At 45.3% G+C, this 15,482-nt stretch overlaps 3 protein-coding genes across 3 annotated transcripts; all 3 read right to left on the bottom strand.

Moving 5' to 3' along the window:
* Positions 1 to 1,876: 1,876 nt before the first annotated feature.
* On the bottom strand, positions 1,877 to 6,658 carry bmerb1 (bMERB domain containing 1). Its single transcript, XM_068751121.1, has 6 exons — positions 6,571 to 6,658; positions 4,200 to 4,320; positions 3,183 to 3,256; positions 2,629 to 2,743; positions 2,085 to 2,164; positions 1,877 to 1,995 (listed from the first exon to the last, which is right to left on the bottom strand). Exons 1-6 carry the CDS (start codon positions 6,656 to 6,658, stop codon positions 1,877 to 1,879), a joined length of 597 nt encoding a protein of 198 aa, XP_068607222.1.
* Positions 6,659 to 10,191: 3,533 nt separating this feature from the next.
* Positions 10,192 to 12,172, bottom strand: mpv17l (MPV17 mitochondrial membrane protein like). The gene is made up of 4 exons (XM_068750954.1): positions 11,869 to 12,172; positions 11,537 to 11,607; positions 11,311 to 11,340; positions 10,192 to 10,437 (listed from the first exon to the last, which is right to left on the bottom strand). Exons 1-4 carry the CDS (start codon positions 12,170 to 12,172, stop codon positions 10,192 to 10,194), a joined length of 651 nt encoding a protein of 216 aa, XP_068607055.1.
* A 626-nt stretch (positions 12,173 to 12,798) lies between these two features.
* On the bottom strand, positions 12,799 to 15,454 carry ntan1 (N-terminal asparagine amidase). The gene is made up of 10 exons (XM_068751249.1): positions 15,355 to 15,454; positions 14,914 to 15,016; positions 14,478 to 14,543; positions 14,293 to 14,401; positions 14,139 to 14,212; positions 13,980 to 14,033; positions 13,827 to 13,880; positions 13,647 to 13,744; positions 13,410 to 13,523; positions 12,799 to 13,326 (listed from the first exon to the last, which is right to left on the bottom strand). Exons 1-10 carry the CDS (start codon positions 15,433 to 15,435, stop codon positions 13,108 to 13,110), a joined length of 972 nt encoding a protein of 323 aa, XP_068607350.1. The 5' UTR covers positions 15,436 to 15,454; the 3' UTR covers positions 12,799 to 13,107.
* Between the last annotated feature and the right edge of the window lie 28 nt (positions 15,455 to 15,482).

Genomic DNA, 15,482 nt, shown 5'->3' with positions numbered 1-15,482 from the left:
GCGCTGATGTGCATAAATGAGTTTATGCATCGTGCGAGCCCAGGAGGAGCAGACGAGACGTTGTTTAATATCAGTCTTTGTTTCCACCAAGTGTTGGGGGGTGGGGGGGGGCGTTCACCTTTTGCAGCCGCGTCAAGGCTCAAGGTTTCTGCACGCTAACCTTGTTGCCACGGTGACGCCCACATTGCCTGAGGTTAGTTTCTGATTTTTAACGTCATGCTGAATGGCCGTGAGTTTTTAGGGATGAGAGAAGGGGACGGGAGGCGGTGGGCTGTTTGTGGATCACCGTGGGGGGGGGGGGCTCTTGGAAGCCTCCTCTACAGACTGGCGTGCACACAGGGACCCTCTGCGGCTCTCTGGACTCCGCCGGGCTTTTACAATGGTTTGTATTAGCGGCGGCGCTGAAGGACTCGCCATCGCACCCCCCGTCCCTTGCGTCTGGAATACGGGAGGTTTTTTTACTTATGTGCGTCTCAAGTACTCTCAAGACCGCTGGCTGTTGAAATGGCACCGAACTTCAGAACAATCCAGTCAACGCTGAAGTCAAAGGGTTGTTGTTTGTGCAGCGAATGGGTCAGGGCCCATTGGATCCATGTCGGGCTGGTTTCATTGTTGCCCACTTTCAGACGGTGTTATTACACAGGTTTTCTTCCTCAGACTTGGTTTTGACTCGTTTTAAAGGGCTGATTGGGTTCGGGTCCTTTCTGACTGGAAACCTGTTTGATGAAGGATTTAAAAGTGTTAGAAAGGGGATTAGAATGCTCTCTAAATGTCTAAATTTAGCTTTAGCAGTAAGAACGTATTATTTTTTTGTGACTTTGAGCAAACTAGCTATCCGTCAGAATACTGCAGTGACGACTAACTCCAGTGGGCTCATTTAACTTCCCTGTCAAAATATGCACCTTTGCATAGTTTTGGTTCATGACTTGCGTGTTTAAAATCGGGTTGAAACCTGTTTCTTTGCGTCTTAACCGGGTTCCGTGTAACTGAATCTGACTTTCTTGATTCAGCAGTGTCTGTAAAACTCCTGCTTTGTGGTCATGTTCTGTTCAGGCGGTCGAGCGTTTTGCACCGTCTCGTCACGTTGCTGTACTGCATGAGCGTTTGCTGTAACCATCTAATGTTGAAGGGACCAAAAAGACTTTCTTAAATAAATTTCACAAGCATTATTTCTGTCTGTCCATCATTTTCCACGGATGATTTGAAAGAATCGCTTCACTCAGTCGAATCCTGAAAGATGCTCTTTATTTAAACATGTATGTACAGGTAGCTTCAGCTTATTTTCTGCATATATGTTCAATCATCAACACGGGGGACCTTCATAAATTTACTACGAACTACAGGATGGCGAGTCGTCAGGACGACGGGAGTCACTAATGCGCTAAATACACTAAAACACGGGGTCAGTTTCATTTCCTGTAACACAAGGCTAAATTCAGAAGATGCGACAGGCATGATATTTACAGTCAGTAAAAGTCAGTTCACTTGATTATTTAACGTAGCAAAGGTCGAGGGTCACGGGGGGCCGCATGCCAGGCAGCTAGCCTTAGCCGCTATGGGGGGGACATGTAGTAGGTTGATAAATACAGGGCGTATTTAACCCTACGGAGGAATCTGCATTTGTGTTCTTTATCAATAGGAGACGCTGCAAGAAGGATTTTGTTCGGTTTGCGTTACAATCGCTTTAAATCAAGCTTTCTCTTTTTTCTTTGAGGCAAAAAGCCAGCATTGAGAGGCGGCTTTGTGCTTATAGTTCTGCCTCTGCTCTCTTTTGGGGTTAAACCCGCCCAGCTGAGGTTCTCTGAGTGTCGGGAAGTGCTTTATGGAATGTCGTGGGATGCGTGGTGTTTCTGGCACGGGATGGCGTCCGTGTCGGTCACATGACGGCACACTGGGTGGCTCCACAGCAGTCCTTGATGATGGCCACGCCCGACTTGGTGATGGACGGTTTGTTCGCTGGCGGCCCTTGGAGGCGTCTCTTGGGCTTCGGAGGGTCTGCAGAGAGGAGGAAGGGGACGATCACGCCGTGAAGGCAAACGGAACTTCCTGCGTGTTTCTGTGTTCTACCCAGAGCGGATGCTGACTTTGTATGACTTTAAACTTCTCCACCGGCATCAGCTTCAGTCTGAGGAACTCTGCCATCTCCTTGTCCTCCTCTCGCTCCCTGAGTTTCAGGCAAATTTACATTTGATCATAACGAACCATCATTTATATGCATAGTAACTGGATTTGAATGGCTGGTCAAAACATACATTTCATGGTGAGTTCATCTTTTCTACCCCTTTCTAAATAAAAACACTTTGTGCAGTTTATTTTAGTGTTTCATACGGTATCCCAAAAACATTTCCAGCAGCACCCTGTTGAAAGATATCGTCTTCGTCTTTTTATCACATCAGATGCAACGGCAAGGATTTATTTCTCTGATTTTATCTATAAAAAAAGTAAGATCTAAAAACGACGGGAAATGAGAAATCTGACGCACACGTCCCACGTGCAGCTTCACAGCATGGGCCAGGGTTTCTCATCGTTTTATGTCGCTTTAAATCTTTCTTTAATCTCCGTCAGACTCTAATGAAATGAACATTTCCATCCTCCCCGGTGTGAACAGCCCATGTGGGAACGGTCTACCTTAATCTCTCCACCTCGGCATCGTCCACCAGGAAGTCCCTCTTTTGCACCAGTTTATGGATCTTCAGGATCAGCTCCTCTTCCCGCTGCTTGTCCTTGTTGGTTTTTTCCTTTTCTGGAGGAAGGGAAGAAGGTAAATAAAAAGAAAGCCATGATCAGATCCTCTTTAATCTCATGTTCCCAACGTTCCCACTCGGAACACACACAAACCAGTCAAGCCAGTCTTTATTCACACAACGGCAAATCCCACGGTCTAGTGACTTCTTCAAATAAAAAAAGGTCTCCACAAGCAAAACGCCTTTTTACAGTTTGAGCTACAACCAAAACGTCAGGGTTTAAAGTGAAATGCAGTTATCCTGCAAAAAACAAAAGCTACACAATCGAGACTTCTTATTTTTTTTAGATCTGGGCGTAGCATAGCCCTCTAGATCCTTCCTATAAATCATCACGACTCCTGCTGAGGTCATGAAGCTGGCGAGCTGCAACAAGAAGCGTTTCCTGCCAAACCGAGTGTGCCGGTGACGGAAGACGGGAAGTTTGCGTTGCAAACTTACCTGGCACGGCGACGATCTGTCTCAGCTCCTGCTTTAAGCTCACGATATCTTTGCAGAGCTGAATGTCATCCATCCTAGGGAGACACGAGGACAAGAACTAATTATGGGCTTTTGTTGGCTCGGAGAATAACAGTTGGCGTAAGTTGATTCGTCTTTGACGATACTTTGGTGGGCAGATTAAGGTGAAAGGTGAAAGGTGAAAGTTCTTTTTGTCCTGGGATTGATGGGATCTATCGAGGGCTCGGGTCTGACGGGATTAGACAGTCCTGTTGTTTAAAATATCAGAAGCAATTAAATGGACAAAATAATTTCACTGATCTCAAGGGGAGGTCTTCATTTTTCATTTAATCCAAAAACACAGAAATTCAATCTACAGTTAGTATGAAGAACAGAAATGCAGTGAATCCTCTCACGTACACACCCGAGGTGATTCTTATTTTTTATTTTTAATGAATCGACTGACATTTTCCCCTCTTCTTCCTTAAATCCTTCCTCTCTTACTGCAGAGCAGTGACGGCTCCAACATAAATCCTTTCTCCCTGTGGTAGACCCGGCCGATGACTCATCCCTGGCCTCCTCCTCCTCCTCCTCCTCCCCCTTTACCCCCTGCATTTATCTCTCTTCACACCTCCCTCTGCTTTCACCCCTCATCTTCTGTCTCTCATTCTGTTTTCCTTGCCGTCTACACTCTGAATCCGTGTCCAGTCCTTCCTTTTCCAGTTCCCTGTCACAAAGGTGTAAAATAATGCGTCAATCTGAACTACTGGTTCTGGATCAGTTCATGGCTTCGGCAGTTTAAATGTAAAACTGCGCTGCTTATATTTGCCCATCGTTGCAGCAAGCAGAATTTCTCGGGAGTTTTTGGACTGTCCACGTCCAATAATGGACCTCAGCGGCAGACGGCCATAAAAAGACCTCAACTGTTGAGTGTGTCATGAAGGGAACGGGGTCGGAGTCGGCACCGATCGAGCCGCTCTTGACTCGGCGTTGGAAGAACGGAATAAATCGGTCGCTCACATGAAACGCAGCTCGGACTCTCTTCGGACCAGGACCTCGCGGAGGCGCTGGATCCGGGTCATCTCGACCTCGATGACCTCCGGTGCCACGGAGCTCTCTGCCATGGACACATCTGAGTAACCTGGGAGTCACGGATCACACACACACACACACAGAGTAAAAACGACTGAGGAAGGGGACATGAGGGACATGAGGGAAATGAGAGACATGAGGGACGTGGGACAGGACGGCAGGACAAACATCTCGCATCATTCGACGACAGAATATTTGGACAGAGAGCGGCGTGTGAAACGGGTGATTCGGATTTTAAGGTTCCGGGTGATGTGAAAATGTGTTCGGCACACGGAAGAGAATGGAAGCTGCGCGTCCTTGTCTTGAGTAGAAGGTCTCTGTGGCGTATGAAAGAAAGCAACGCCTTCATTCCTACCGACCGTCGTTAGTCGTGGTTTCTTGCAGGCTGAAATATGTGGAATAGAATGGCTCTCTGCACTGCGCTGCCCATCACGCCATGTCCATGTCTGCCTCTTAGACCTGACTGCGCTGACCGACACGCATGTTGCACTTAGAACTGATGCATTCCAGCTGCAGATTGTGAGCAGGCTGACCTTCTGCTACCAGGAACAGATGATCCAGAAGAGATGCTGGACTCTGGATCACTTTGGACATTGCAGTCAATGGAGCTTCAAAATTTGTTCCTCAATATCTCGGGGACCGATATTTGACACCGTCGTGTCGGGTGGGGATCTCTATCTCGCCAACGAATTTCATCTGGATCGGATCCAGAATGGAGTCAGGAAAAAAGACTACAATTGGGTTCGTAGAAATACTCAAGGTTGGGTTAGACTAGCGTTCAGGGAGACTTCCCATGATGCACTGTGCTCCTTTCTCTACACATTCATGCTTTATCCTCCCTCAGGCTATCATCAGATCATTGTTGACCCCCCGCTGACATCATCATCATCATCATTCATATCTTCATTGCTCCCCCGTCTCCGCGGTTCTCCTCGTGGTGGATTGTTGGCTCTCTGTCACATGAAGACTCGGTCGAGACCCGCCCTTCTGGACAAACACCAGGACATAACTTGTGCTGGTGAATGTTTTATTTCCCTTCCTCACTTGACTGCACTGTAGAGCCGCAGTCCACGAGCTGATAGGCCTGACTGAACAAACTCCCCATGAGTGATCCTAACATGTCAGATGTGACGCATCGCGTTCACGCACGGTGTCTTGTGATAACGGCGGCGTGCATCAGCTCTCGCTCCTCCTGCGGCACCGTGAACCTTTAACGGGCGGCGCTGACTCACCGGTCTGCGCAGCAGGGCGCTGCGTTCTCTGTGGCTCACTGACACGGATACGGGCCTCATTGTCTCCTAACCTTTTTATCTCTTTCTCTCTCTTCTTTTTTTGTAGTGCTCGCTTCTCTCCGTCTCTGTTATCTGGACAAACACAGACGGCGAGCATTGAAGTATTCGAGGGGTTGATTAAAAGCATCTGGGTTCATTCTGACGCTTCGGGCTCGTGGGAGCAGCACCTGCAGGGGGGAACCGGCGTCCGCACACACGGAGGTGTTCAACCAGGGCGCAGGGGGGGGGGGGGGGGGTCTTTGACTGGGTGTGGAATGTGGATGTGAAGTGAAAGAAGAAGAATGGTTTGATCTGTGTCTAAAAATACCCAGGATGCTTTTCTTCCTCTGGAAGTTTCTTCACACCCTGCTCTTCTGTCACGAGTTACCCCCCCCCCCCGTGGAGGCAACTAGGGCACATCAGAAAGGGCGTCATCGCTTGCTTCCATCAACACGCGCGTCATTCATCGCCCTTCGTCATTTCGGTCTATGAACGGGCGGAACAGGAGCCTCGCTCGGATGGACTCTGCTGCAGCTGATATTTATTTGGGTTGATTTTCATCCCTGAGGCTGCAGTTCGTTTAGAACTGAAACAATTCTACAATTAAATGCTAAAAATCAATCTAATCCCAATCCTTCAAAGGCGTCGATCAAAAAGTAAAACGGGCCAAATGATCAATCGATTGATTCGGTTCAGTCACATCAGAGGCTGTTGCTGTGCAGAGAGAATCAATGAAAGTGAAATCCAGTGATTATTGATTAGACCAGGTGATCAGTTATTGATTCGGCTGAGGTCCTGCTTTGTGCCTCTGCATCAGCTGAGACATCAAATTACTTTCCTTATGCGTTGTTGTCGCTGTCTGTGCGCGTGCGTTCGTTTGCGTGCGCGTGCGCGCGTGTGTGCATGCCGGGGGGGCCTTTCATCACCCAGCATTTCATCCACGCTCACGGTTTAACCCTTTCAGCGCTCCGCTGCAGGATCACCGAGAACCGCTTCAGACGACGTGCACTTTGAATCCCGACGCTCACCTTTGTCCATCGTCCACGACGTTTCCGACACGGCGCCGTAGCTCCTCAGTGCGCGCTCCGTGTCCGAAATAGATTTCTTCAATTCCATGTCGACGAGGCGCCCGCTCGCCCGCGCGCGCGCGTGCGTAAAACCAGTGATACAACGAAGCCTTCTGGCTAAATCTTCCTCCGCGTGCGTCACTCCAGAGAGACTCGGTTTCACCCGGTCACGGCGAGCATCTTCATTCAAGCTCTTCTTCAGTCCCCGAACGCGAGGATGGAGGTGAGGATGCAGGGCGCATGCGCAGCACGGACAACCCACCAGCACCCAGCTGGAGGTCGCGCCATGCGCCATTGGTTTCGTTTAGCCGATTGTTTCCCCGTTAGGGAGTCTGACTGGCTGCAGAAAGCAAAATGAGGATACTTGAATCTCAGCATGCTGCTTCAACTTTATCGATTATCATCTATTTTGCACGGATATGTATAAAAATGACACATTGATTACTTGTTTTCACGCATTCATATATCATGGAGAGTCGATGAGAAGTCGATGAAGCAGCAGGATGGCGTTAAATTCATTCTAAAGTTCCTGAAACTTTGGCACAACGTTCAACATTCACAAAATGAATCTGACATGTGGGTGATTCTCGCGAAACCAGACGAACAAGGTGGCATGAAGCATTTTGATTATAACTTAATGCTATCAAAATAATAAGGATACCATTATAGACATCTCTTAATATACTATTTGCTCATGATTTAAATTTACCATAATAAATATAAATGTTGTTGTTTTTCTTTACATTTAAGGGTAAATTTCTCATTACCACAACGTGTCCATAACTGGATTTGGGTTCTATGAGATGGAAATATTAGTAATTAAGAAAGATAAAAAAGAATAAACTATAGTGCATGTTATACTATAAACAGTTACAGTGAAGAGACATGTGGTCTTTGAAGAATATTAGTAAAGTTAGTGAAAATAACAAGGAATAAAAATGTTTCCAAGACTCATTTTCTCATTCTCCGCAACAATTTTCAATCATTTTCAATCATTGTTTAAGTCATCAAGAAACTTACATTTGCAGTGAATTGATTCCCCCCAATCTACAAACTGTTCCTGGGATGCTGAAGATTCATCAGGTGACATCCTCAAAGCCAGGAGTCATCAACACACGGGAGGTGTCTTGCTTTTGTGGGGAAAATTGCACGTGCTATCCTACAATGTGCCATGTGTTATCTGAGCAAAGAGAAGATGAACCAGATAGCGACAACGCCACCATTGAGGTTGGACAGTGGGTTCTGGTCCAATGTGATGGGGATTTGTTTCCTGGTACAGTCACACAGATTGCTGGAGGGCAGTATGAAGTCGACACCATGACTCATATTGGGGAAAACCGCTTCTATGTCCCGAGCATCAGATTTCCAGGAGAAAGAGTCTGGTACTATCGTCAGGACATACAGGACATAATCCCAGAACCCCTTCCTGTCACCTCTCTGCTAGACATTTCTGCGTCTTACCAGATATATGGGCAAAACACAAAAAGCGCTCAGGAATGAGTAACAAGTGGGAAGGAGACGTGATCAGTAAAAGCAGCTGTTCCAGTTGTATGTTTAAGTTTTCTGACTAACTCACTTAGCAGTTGCTGCTCTTCAAATTCTTCACATTAAATTTTTCTCAGAGGTTCTGTGTTTGATACAAAGTACCAAAGTGTTCTAGTTAAAATAAAATATTTTCCTGTGACAACGTGATATTGTTACACTACAAATGTTTCTCAGGACCACAAGACGGGACATGTTATGGAAATGAATGATTCTCAGGAAAGAAATATATTACATCAAAAAGGTTCTCAAGAACACATGATTGTATGCTATAATTAAATGATTATTCACATTAAAGGTTGCACTAGGGTGTTCATGCTACAGTGTAACCAGGCATGATTATTTACATGTTGTACTGTGATGTTTATGATTAATGGGAAAATTAAACATTGTTTATGAAATAAACATTCATTTAAAAATGGTATGTGTTTAAATGTGTCAAATATGGTTGGGTATCAGACCCATTGTCCAAATTAATATAATTCTCATTTCCGAAATATTGATCCTCATTACCGACATGGCCTTCTCATTACCGCAACCTGGTCTTGTTTTAAAAATTAAGTAATAATTATATTATCATATTTTGTTTTAAAATATACAGACAAGTTATACAACACTAGTTATTTAGTGACCGATACATACAAAATGTGTATGTTATCTTTTACAAAAGTAATTAAATAAACACAATTGTAAATCCTCACAAATGTTTCAGTAATGAGAATTAATAGGAAATTACATTAAATTAAAACATTTTAAAATGTATCTCTCCAGAGTTATATATAGGTTTTAGCATGAGTAATAAGAGTCTACTGTAACAATGGCCAAAAGTAATAATTTTTAACCATATGTTTCATGTAATGTTAAGTTGCGGTAATGATAATTTGTTATGGGCTTCATCTTCATGGGCGCTCGTCAACTTGTCGTCTTCTGCGTTGCAAAAGCAATAGCCCCTTACGCCTAGGATAGGCGCTCGGGCCTAATGAGTGATGCTTTCAGTTCAAGTGTTTCTCATCAGTCTATAAATAATTCAAACAAAACCAGAAACTAGCTTCAATATAATGTATCATATTTAGAAATACAGTATATATATATATTGTTTTTCTAAACCCAAACTCAAATATTGTATAGGTGACTTGTTCTGCATTGAGTTCAGGCTCAACCACAGCAGGAAAATTAAAACTTTTACCCATCAACACCAGGAATTTTAAGAATACATGGAAATAAAAGTGAAAAAAAATTGAATGAAATCTGAGGAGACAAAAGAGAAAATTATAAAAAGATAAAAGACACGTGCCCTAAACCTGAAATTTCCATAAGATCTTAATGAAATAAAAATCATCTTTAGCTTTACCCATTGTTAGAATAAAAAACGTATACTGTATACCCATAAATAATAACTGGTACCGCTGCGCGACTGAGTGGAACTCGGTGCTAAAGCCCCTTGTTGAAGCACTTTGGCTACCGATGAGAGCGATTTTAAATGTTGGCGGGAGGTAGCATTCTATGCTAAAATGTTAGCTGCTGCTCAGCGGGCAGAGTTCCGTTGCACGCTCAATCCAGCTCTTCATTTAGATTAACTGTAAAATCACAACAGCTCTTGGAAACAATAATAATAATTAAAAAAAACTCTGATGGGAATGAAAGAGATTTTCCCTTGCGGTGAGGCCCTGTATTGAAAAATAGACTTCTGCATTTGTACATTCAATTTTAAGAAAGTTGCAGCATCATCAGGACCATGGAAAGCTTCCTTTTTTTTTTTTACATTTAACTCGGGGCAGTAATTACTGATGTCTAAAATAGCTGAAATATAATTAACAAATGTGAAAGTACACAATATATCATGTCCTATTTGTTACATAAACAGCCCCACTGCTTGAACAGCTTGGATTCATACTTCTGGTTAAACCGCACTTAGACTTTGGACTCCGACGCTGCCAGTGATTTTGCATCATCGTCCACAGGAAGGACCGATGTCCCAGGTGTCTCCTGTTCACACTTGTTAATGATTGTCCTCTCCATCGTAATAATCGACTGCGCGCCTCACTTCTGGACAGGCTCCGGTGCGGCCGCGCTGCCTTCGGTAGCATCAGTGTTCTCTCTCGAGGCGCCCCCTTCCTTTACGGATTCTCCTTCGACCTCTGCAGGAGGGAACATCCAAGCCAGAGCGGCGGCCGCCGTACCGTCGCCGCTCTGGCGCGAGAAGCAAAGGAAGGTGGCCCAGATGAAGGCGCAGCAGCCGGTGAAGATGGTCCGTGTGTAGGGGGGTACCAAGGCAAAGTTCACAATCTGAAGGTGACAGTTAAAGATTACGGTAGACTATGCATATTACATAGAAATAAATCATTTCTTATACTAAAAACTGCATTTCTCCATAGAGAGTGAAACTGAATGACAGGTGAAGGAGAACTTTTTTCTGTCCATTGCATTTTAGAAAAAAAGAAAGAATCCACTGAACGTAACGCCAGATATTATTGAGCAGACCTGGGCATTGTACGGCCCCGGGGCCACATACGGCCCTTTGGATGACTCTGACCGGCATGTTTAAGGTTAATTGGAAATGACAAAATAAACACATTTTCTAATTTTACCTCATGCATGGACTAAAACTGCATTCAGTGACAGTTCAATATGATATTTCTGTGATGTCTTCAGGATGCTGAGAACCTTCAAGCTACCTTCCAACAGTATATTAAACTAAAAATGTGTTTTAGAGTGAATATGAGTGAAAATGTTCGCTAATATGAGCCACAAATGGTAAAAGGTTCACATTTATTTTACCATTGTTTTGAGTAATGTAAGGCAACCTCAAGTTTTCATTGCTTAATTATAACATTCTTACAAGCTTGTCAAAACAATGCTATTTACTGCTTTTTTTAAAATAAAGAAATACATGCAGAATAGAGTTCAGCCTTTTGACCTGGCCCTCCAGAATATTTTCTGTTTCTCATGTGGCCCCCATGGAAAAAATAATTACCCACCCCACCCCTGTTACTGAGCAATGGGCGCCTCCAGAAGTCGACGTAGCGCCAGCAGGCCGGGGTCGCCACGAGGCTGTCAGATTTTATGTGCTGAATCCCTTCTAAATGGACTTTTGATCTTTGTGCATCGTTCCCAAAAGCCAAGAATTAAAACCTATGCACGTGGCAGATGAATATTTACCTGCACAAACGGCCAGAACATCAGCCCCGTCTGCAAGGAGACAAAGAAAGCACACGACCTTTATCAGCCCTCCAAGGTCACGGTCGGCCTCTGGCTTTATTATGAGACGCAGCAGCAAAAGCTCAGAACCAATCGTGTTATTATACGTGTTATTACGTTACAGTCGACTCTGACATCATGTTCAGCGGCGTTCTTTAGTAGAAAAGCTTCCTCTACGCCGGCTCACCTTGTACGTATTCAGGAATTTCTCTCTCCAGTCTTCCGTAATGTCGTCCTTGCCCTCCAAGAAGCTGACACCTGGGAGACACAAAGATGTAGATCCACAATTTGGCATGTTATCCTAACTGGAGAGGCGGGACACGGTCCCGGCACACCGAAACAGACACCTGACACTTCACAGATTCTATTTCGGGTCCGGTTCTTCAGGAATTCAAAGGACAGATCTCTGACCTTTCTATTCTACACTATAATTAACACGCTGAGGTATGTGACGTGCATTTTAACCATTCATTGGCCGGCAGGGGGGGGTCACCCGTCCAGCGTGTCCCATGCACCGACCTGTGTAGAAGACGCTGGTCGCCACGGGCGCCGCCGTGGTCTGGTCCAGCAGCACTTTCCTCAGCACCATCCCGGCGGAATTCCCGGGGAAGCTGCGCTCCAAGAACCGCATCCAGAAGAAGCTGAAGTTGCCATGGAAACTGAAGGCGATGACGGCGACGTTGCGCGTTTGGGTCCAATCGATTTGCTCCCTCCGGGCGAACCACTGGTAGACGAAGTCCCCCCCGGCGAACAGGCAGCCGTACAGCGTGACGTTGGTGGCCCACGGGTACCGGCGGGTGTGACTCAGAAACGCCTTCAGCATTCTGCAGCCGGGGCGCGCACGGTTCCGGTGGGAGCTGAATATAGCACCGTTAAATCTCACCGTTTACCGGCGCGGCGCGTGACGTCATCTATCCGGTAGCAGCTGTCTGGACGTCCCGGTTTCCTCACGAACGCTTTGCTTCCTTCCGGGATTCGACGGAAAACGTTGCGCTCCCCGCCGATAACGCGTAAAATGTGTCCCGTGCGATTAACGCAATAAAGTAATATCATCTCAGATGGGGGGGACTTTAGCGGTGCGCATCATGCGACGCCCGGGACCGGACTAAATCTGACCGGAGATCAGATGCTCACATTCCTACGCCCGCTTTTACGCAGCAATGGCGCACGAGAAGAACTCGAGCAACCTGCTGAACCTGTCTCAGCCGGATCAGCCCGAGACGCCTGGTGTTCCGTCGACGCAGAAAATGATCCCTGCGTTTTAGGATTAATGAATACCCCGACAGGAATCCTCCCTTTTTAAAATAACAGCACATGTTTGGCATTCCTGACCTGTTGGCTCTTGCCACTGTTCTGTATCTCTCCCCCCCCCCCACCGATGTATGGTTAACCTGCTAAATCCAGCAGCACAAACACTCGACAGAGACAAAGTGCTTCATGACTCTTTGGACATTTGCATTTATTTAGCAACAGGTACAGCTTATATTTTAACAAGTCGCACCGAAAGGCCGCATACCGTACAGGGGGAATATACACAATTACACACGCAGTTTAAATATGCAGTAGAGCGCTCTTCCGCTCCCATCAGGTAGCCAATTAGCTGATAAACTTACAATAGTTTTACTACGGAATGAACCGGATCGCATGGATTCTGTACCCCCAGCGCTGAACCGGACAGATGAGTCGTGAAAGTACGGTTACTTAAGTTGGCACACAATTAATAACAAACACGCAGGTGATGGGTCCCAGGCTGGCCAATCAGAGGCCAAAACAATCAGGTTCCACAGGAAGGTTGAGAGCATGGCTCTCGAACCGGACAGTCCTCTCCCAGTCTCCCGTCTGGGTCCTGTGGTAGAGCTGAGGCTGACCCCCTGGGAACAGACCGCCACAGTTGGGATGTTCTATAAGGAACCGGATGGTGGACTTCATGTGCTGGACAAAGTGTGGCTGCTCAGCCTCTGGCGAGGTGGACAAGTACTATCCACGTGAGAGAAAAGCCCAAAGTTAAAGTTGTGAAGCACGCCAAAGGAAGAAGCAGAGGAAACATACGTCCCCTTTACCTTTAAAATGATGTCATCTTTTTGTGACAACCAAAAGGTAATATCCAGATTCGGAGACCATTCGCAAGGTCCGATTTTAACCAGTCCCTGCCTTGAGTCGTATATCTCTGTCATCTGCAATACAGGAAAGTATCCAAGTGTGTTTCTATTCTTTCATTTTTATCTTCTCCAACATGGACATGATACGTGTTAACAGATAGCCCATAATATGGGGCAGAACACAGAGACCATCAGTACCTGTCCTCCAGTGAATGTCCTCGCAGACCGCAGCTCCTCTGCTGGTCCTTTGTGAGTGAACGATGAAGGGAACACGTCGCCAGTTTGAACATTCACGCCTGTGCAGAAACAGACGAGCGAGGTCAGAGGTCACACGCGGTGAAGGCATCGCATTCCACCTGTGGCGCATTCAGGACTCACCGATTCCGTATACGACAGGCCGATGAGTTCCATTAACAACAACGTCATTCATTTCTATTAGTAGGGAAAACAGAAGGGGGAATTAGATGAAGGCTAGACTAGCAAAATATTAGTTAATAATTGCAAGCAGATCAAAAAAGCTGTCGGTCTTACCAGAGATGCAACATGTTTCCAGATGAACGTCCTCATGCTGATTCTGGAACGATGCTGTGAAAGAAAAATGATCTTTCTGACTGTCACGAATCAAATGCTGCCTGCGCGATAGTAAAAGGAGATTTAGACGGGGGGGTTTTAAGCTTTAAAAGACGATACCCAGAATGCTAAGGCTGAGTTTATGGGATTTTTCTGAGTCATCGTTAAATCCTCCGACGAGATGGAGCTCAAGTCTGCATGACAGAAAACAACAGCGAGTGAAAAACATCTGAAAGGGACGTGTGCTTTAATTTTGTTCACGAGTTTCATATACCTGCCTGGTTTACAGGCGTCACTCAGCGATGAGACGGCTTCCACCAGGAGTGGGACTTCAGACCTGGGGTCGGAGCCATCGCAGTGAGCGAGGCAAACAGCTCCACTTCCTTTAATTGAATCAAAAAAATATTCTATGATAGAGACACAGATAGAATACGGTACACTCTATTCATCCAAATATACCGGTGTGTCGCAGGACGACAAGATGGCAAGTGGTGGCATCGTCAGATCCAATTACTGAAACACAGTCTGGGATAGGACAGACAAGAAAGAGTTAGAACGATCCAGAATATTTAGATGTAGAATGTTAAAGGTCAAACTATTTTGTGATTACAATGATGAATCACTTTTGTCACTTTGTCACTTTGTGTATATATTTAGTTTAAGTTGAATGAATGTGTGTTTGTTGTGTGCCTCGAGCTGGGACCTGAGTGCTGTTTTTCGTTCGTGCATGAGAGTGTCTGAATGACAATAAACATTTCTTGATTCTTGATTCTTGATTCTTGATTCTTGAAATAGCCGAATCTAGAAAAAACACTTGTTTTTCATGCAATGCGCCTGAACTGTCCGATAAAGGTTCATATTTGATGAGGTGCCCCCCTAGTGAGGTTTTACTCACTGTCTGCTGGCGTGGTTGCAGCAAACTCTCTCTGCTGGACGTACAGGAGGCTCTTTGGGTCTACATCAACATGCGGCTTGCAGCAAAAGGCTCTTCCATTTTCCTGTGGTGGAGAAGAAAAGTATAAATAACTTGTAAAAATTGAATGTCTCTTTGTTGCTCAACCGTACTGGCAAAAGCTAAACAATGAAAGACGAGCAAGGTGGGAAATGTTTATTAGTATTCTGCAACAAACGAGTTGGAGTGTTATTATTTGACTAACATCAAGCCCGAAATCGAGTATTAAGGGTTATGACAATCCCAAAGCTATCCTCTTATGGAGTTATCATTAATATTATGATTTAAACAACATCATAGTCTGTTATAAAGTCGCTACTAAAAAGAAAAACATTGGTGATAGCAGCTAGCTTAGCAAAGCTAAACAATTTCTGAGGAACAAACCTGTAAATGTGGATATTTGACGAACAGTTCCGCTGTTGAGTTTATGCATCCGATTTCTCTATTCTGAATAAATAAAGGCATTTTGTTACGGCAGGTCGACTTTACATCTCACAGAACGACATCTTTCT

Source organism: Brachionichthys hirsutus, chromosome 17, assembly GCF_040956055.1.
Source record: "Brachionichthys hirsutus isolate HB-005 chromosome 17, CSIRO-AGI_Bhir_v1, whole genome shotgun sequence".
NCBI lineage: Eukaryota > Metazoa > Chordata > Actinopteri > Lophiiformes > Brachionichthyidae > Brachionichthys > Brachionichthys hirsutus.
Note: the sequence above shows the minus strand (reverse complement) of the source record. Positions and strands in the feature narration are given on the sequence as shown.

What these genes read in the sequence shown, in the direction of transcription:
- bmerb1 (XM_068751121.1), bottom strand. Translation starts at nt 6,658, where the DNA reads ATGGAATTGAAGAAATCTATTTCGGACACGGAGCGCGCACTGAGGAGC. An exon ending in GTCGTGGACGATGGACAAAG is followed by an intron (nt 4,321 to 6,570) that starts GTGAGCGTCGGG and finishes CGTGACTCCCAG; the next exon opens with GTTACTCAGATGTGTCCATG. An exon ending in GAGTCCGAGCTGCGTTTCAT is followed by an intron (nt 3,257 to 4,199) that starts GTGAGCGACCGA and finishes GTGTCTCCCTAG; the next exon opens with GATGGATGACATTCAGCTCT.
- mpv17l (XM_068750954.1), bottom strand. Translation starts at nt 12,172, where the DNA reads ATGCTGAAGGCGTTTCTGAGTCACACCCGCCGGTACCCGTGGGCCACC. An exon ending in GACCAGCGTCTTCTACACAG is followed by an intron (nt 11,608 to 11,868) that starts GTCGGTGCATGG and finishes TGTGTCTCCCAG; the next exon opens with GTGTCAGCTTCTTGGAGGGC. An exon ending in AATTCCTGAATACGTACAAG is followed by an intron (nt 11,341 to 11,536) that starts GTGAGCCGGCGT and finishes GTCTCCTTGCAG; the next exon opens with ACGGGGCTGATGTTCTGGCC.
- ntan1 (XM_068751249.1), bottom strand. Translation starts at nt 15,435, where the DNA reads ATGCCTTTATTTATTCAGAATAGAGAAATCGGATGCATAAACTCAACA. An exon ending in GACGCCTGTAAACCAGGCAG is followed by an intron (nt 14,213 to 14,292) that starts GTATATGAAACT and finishes TCTGTCATGCAG; the next exon opens with ACTTGAGCTCCATCTCGTCG. An exon ending in GGACATTCACTGGAGGACAG is followed by an intron (nt 13,524 to 13,646) that starts GTACTGATGGTC and finishes CCTGTATTGCAG; the next exon opens with ATGACAGAGATATACGACTC.